Source organism: Octopus bimaculoides, chromosome 18 (assembly GCF_001194135.2).
Source record: "Octopus bimaculoides isolate UCB-OBI-ISO-001 chromosome 18, ASM119413v2, whole genome shotgun sequence".
In the NCBI taxonomy this organism is placed as follows: Eukaryota; Metazoa; Mollusca; class Cephalopoda; order Octopoda; family Octopodidae; genus Octopus; species Octopus bimaculoides.
The window spans coordinates 5,791,981-5,795,654 of NC_068998.1; the positions used below are offsets into that span (position 1 = coordinate 5,791,981).

At 38.7% G+C, this 3,674-nt stretch overlaps 1 protein-coding gene across 4 annotated transcripts in view; it reads left to right on the forward strand.

Moving 5' to 3' along the window:
- Window positions 1-3,674, forward strand: part of LOC106870038 (N-acetylglutamate synthase, mitochondrial) — a 91,802-nt gene that overhangs the window by 73,217 nt on the left and 14,911 nt on the right. For all 4 annotated transcript variants that reach the window (XR_008265844.1, XM_052974196.1, XM_052974195.1 and 1 more), the window contains 4 exons: window positions 195-311; window positions 493-606; window positions 1,381-1,502; window positions 2,043-2,265. Coding sequence is in view for 3 of the 4 variants with exons in the window: in XM_052974196.1 (XP_052830156.1) it covers window positions 195-311; window positions 493-606; window positions 1,381-1,502; window positions 2,043-2,265 (576 nt within the window). In the remaining variant the exon portion in view is untranslated. The remainder of the gene's footprint in view (window positions 1-194; window positions 312-492; window positions 607-1,380; window positions 1,503-2,042; window positions 2,266-3,674) is intronic.

Consider the following 3,674-nt stretch of genomic DNA (forward strand, 5'->3'; position numbering starts at 1 on the left):
TGAGTGGTTGGCGTTAGGAAGGGCATCTAGCTGTAGAAACTCTGCCAAATTTAGATTGGAGCCTAAGTGTTGCCATCCGGTTTCACCAGTCCTCAGTCAAGTCATCCAACCCATGCTAGCATGGAAAGCGGACGTTAAATGATGATGATGATGATGATATATATGATGGTTTTTCTCTTTTTCCATTCTTCCAGGTTGGAACAGACCCAAAGGAAGCCCGTTATTGGTTAAAACAGTTTGTTATTGGAGAGAGCATCAGACCATTTGCTGTTGTTCAAGTTGATCCTGAAGTCTTCTGTGAAAAAGCACAAGTAAGTTTTTGTTTGGGGGTTAATTGCTTCTGTCTCAAATCTCTAGCAGGCCTAGCAACCACATAGAGACTCTTTCATCAACTTGTCGAGCCATAACGTGTTTTTCACTCTCTCTTTCTATCCCTCCCTCTCTTTCTCCTTCACCCTCTCTCTCTCTCACATGTGTATGTCTTCTTTACAGCTCGAAGCCTTTGCCTCGTGTATTTCATTCTTGCACCGTAACAGTATGCGTCCGGTTGTCATTCTTGGAACTGACTTCAATGAGAACGAAACCATGAAAACAGAAGACTTTAAGGTAGGGTTTCAAATCAAGGCAAGAGCCTCTCTTTCCTCCCCACAACTTTTCTTTTTCAGTTTTGATTTTATTTTATCTTTTACTCATTACAGTAACTCAAACTCATATACATCATGTAACTGACACTCACTCCAACTGAGAACTCCTACAACCACTCTACTACTACTGACTTCCTACAACGACTGACTGTCTGACTTTATAGTGGCTGGATCATACCACTTTGTCATGTGGGAAGGAGTGTACCATTTCCACTACAACATTTACCCATCAACATAGATTAGCAAGCATCGTCATAGAGACAAAAGGCAAAATGGTGAAGGAAGAAGCCAAAAATTCCTCTGCCATATTTGACCCTTTGGTGTTCAGATTATTCTATCAAACGTAATTCTTATTTATTCAAACTGTTTTCAATTTAATCATGCAATATGTCATAGCTTCGAGATTTCCTTATTGTCATTGTTCATTTTTACAATGACATTGTAGGCGGGTTATGTGAGAGACCAGATCTGGCCAGTTTGGACATTAAATAAGTGGAGTATTTGGGCCAGATACGGCCAATTTAAACACCAAAGTTTTAAAAAAACCCTCCCAAACGACAGTTTATAAGGTAGTTTTCACCTCTTGTGCATCCTTCACATAACAAAAAAATAATTTCTTTTTTGTTTCTGGTAACACATAAAACGCACCATCCGAACATGGTCGATGCCAGTGCACATAACTGGCACATAAAAAGCACCCACTTCACTGTATTTGTTTTCGTTTCTGTTTTTGCAGATTTCTCGAGCTAAGATGCTTGGTGACTGTATAATCCTGACCAGCATGTTGGAATTGTTTGGCACCAATACTCGACCATTTTTCAGCGGCAGCAACATTGTAGAAGCAGTACAAAGCAGTAGGTCAGTCATTCTATCAGTCTATATCTCTCTCTCTCTCTATCTCTCTCTCTCTCTCTCTCTATCTCTCTCTCTCTCTATCTCTCTCTCTCTCTCTCTCTCTCTCTCTCCATATTCTTCAAATTCTTCCTTCTTCTTTCTTGTTGCTGTTTTGTTGTTGTTTCTTTTTTTATTATTGTTGTTTTTTTTTCCTTTTCTTCCACAGTTTTTTGCTTTTAACTTCTGTCTTCAGACTTCTTTGTTTTGGTCTTTTTTTGCCTTATTCCTCCTCCTCCTCCTCCTTGTGGTGCTTTACATTCAGAGTTCAAATGCCACTGGGGTCAATTTAACTTTTCATCCTTTTGGGATCATTAAAATAAGTGCCAACAGAGTTCTGGGGTCAATGTAATGCCGGTCTTATTGCCAAAATTTGAACCCAATATTAGATTATTTTCTATAATCAATAACCGGTGAAGGCTTATATTTCTATTTACAAAATTTCAATCGCTACTGTTTCCTAATTCATGCAGAATTTGCACATGTCTATCTATTTATTTATTCCAGTAATAGTGTTTTCGGCAAAGTGAGTGCTATAAACAGCGACCCAATCAAATGGTGTTTGCATTCCAAACACGTTCCGATCATTCCCGCTGTTGGCGAGACACCGTCCGGTCAGATTTTGGCTGTCGATCTCTGGAACGTCACTGAAGAAATTTCCAAAGCACTTCAACCCCTCAAAGTAATGAAAATCAACCTGAAAGGCGGCTTTCTCGATGAAGAAGGCCATGTAAGTAGGACTTTTAAACTAACACCTTAATCATTAAACACCTGAGAGAATTTGGTAATGAGTAATTCGTTTTTACCCTCTTGAGAGAAAAAAGACAGCAACATGGCTAATCCACTCCATTGCTTTGAAAAATGTGCAGAAAATTCTGCAGCAGAAAACCTAACTTCATTAACCCTTCAAGGTTGACAAAGGACCAAGATATATGGCACATTGATGTACTCAAGATGATCAGCCTACCACAACAGAATTGCTATCCTAAAATCACCTTGGTGATGTTTGTCCATGAGACGAACTGGTGTTGGTGCCATGAGAAAGAGCACTGGTGATGGTGCCATGTATAAAATAATGGTGCTGGTGCCATTTAAAAAAACACTGGTGCCGCATAAAATGTGCTGGTGATGATGGTGCCTCATAAAAAAAGGCTGGTGCCGGTGTCACATAAAAAGCACTGGTAAATGTGTCACATAAAAACATTGGTGCCACATGAAAAATACTATCACTGGTGCCATTGGTAAAAACATTGGAGCTGGTGCTATGTTAAAAGCACCCAATACTCTCTCTGAAGTGGTTGGCATTAGGAAGGGCATCCAGTTATGGAAACTAAGCCAAAACAGACAATGGAATTTGGTGTGGCTCCAGGCCGTGCCAGCTCCTGTCAAACCGTCCAACCCATACTAGCATGGAAAACAGTTGTCTGATGATGATTTCTGCTGAAATACAATGCCATTGTTTCAATTTGGAAAATACGGAATAAAATTTAATAAAAATACTTTGTTGTTATCAACCCATTAGCATTTAAACTGGCCCAAATATTCTGCTTAATTTATGTTCAGACCAGATCCAGTTTCTCATACCTACCCTACAATGTCATTTTCAAAAATAAATAATCACATCATTAAAATCTCAAGGCTACATTTTTTTCCTTAAAAAGTCCATCTTATATGCCTGTGCCACTTGGCAACCAGTGTTGCTGTGTTTATGTCCCCCACAACTTAGCAGTTTGGCAAAAGAGTCTGATAGAATAGGCACCAGGTTTTGAAAAAGTAAATTCTTTTGATTTACTCGATTAAAATTCTTCAAGGTGGTGCCCCAGCATGGCCGCACTCTAATGACTGAAACAAGTAAAAGATAAAAAATTATATATAAAATATTGTCAAGAATTCAGAAGAACCAGAATAAATCTTGCTAATTAGCCTAGATTTCTCTCATCAGCAGTTCCACAAACTAAACAGAAGACTAAGCAGGATATCCTGATTGTTTATAAATAATCAGCAACACACACAGAAAAAAAAAAACGGATCTTTGTGTGGGTCTTCTCTACCTAAATATCTCTCGACACACCCATGTGTATACAGCTATCTGAATCTCTATATTTATCTGTGTATATATCTATCTCAGCCTCTTTCTCA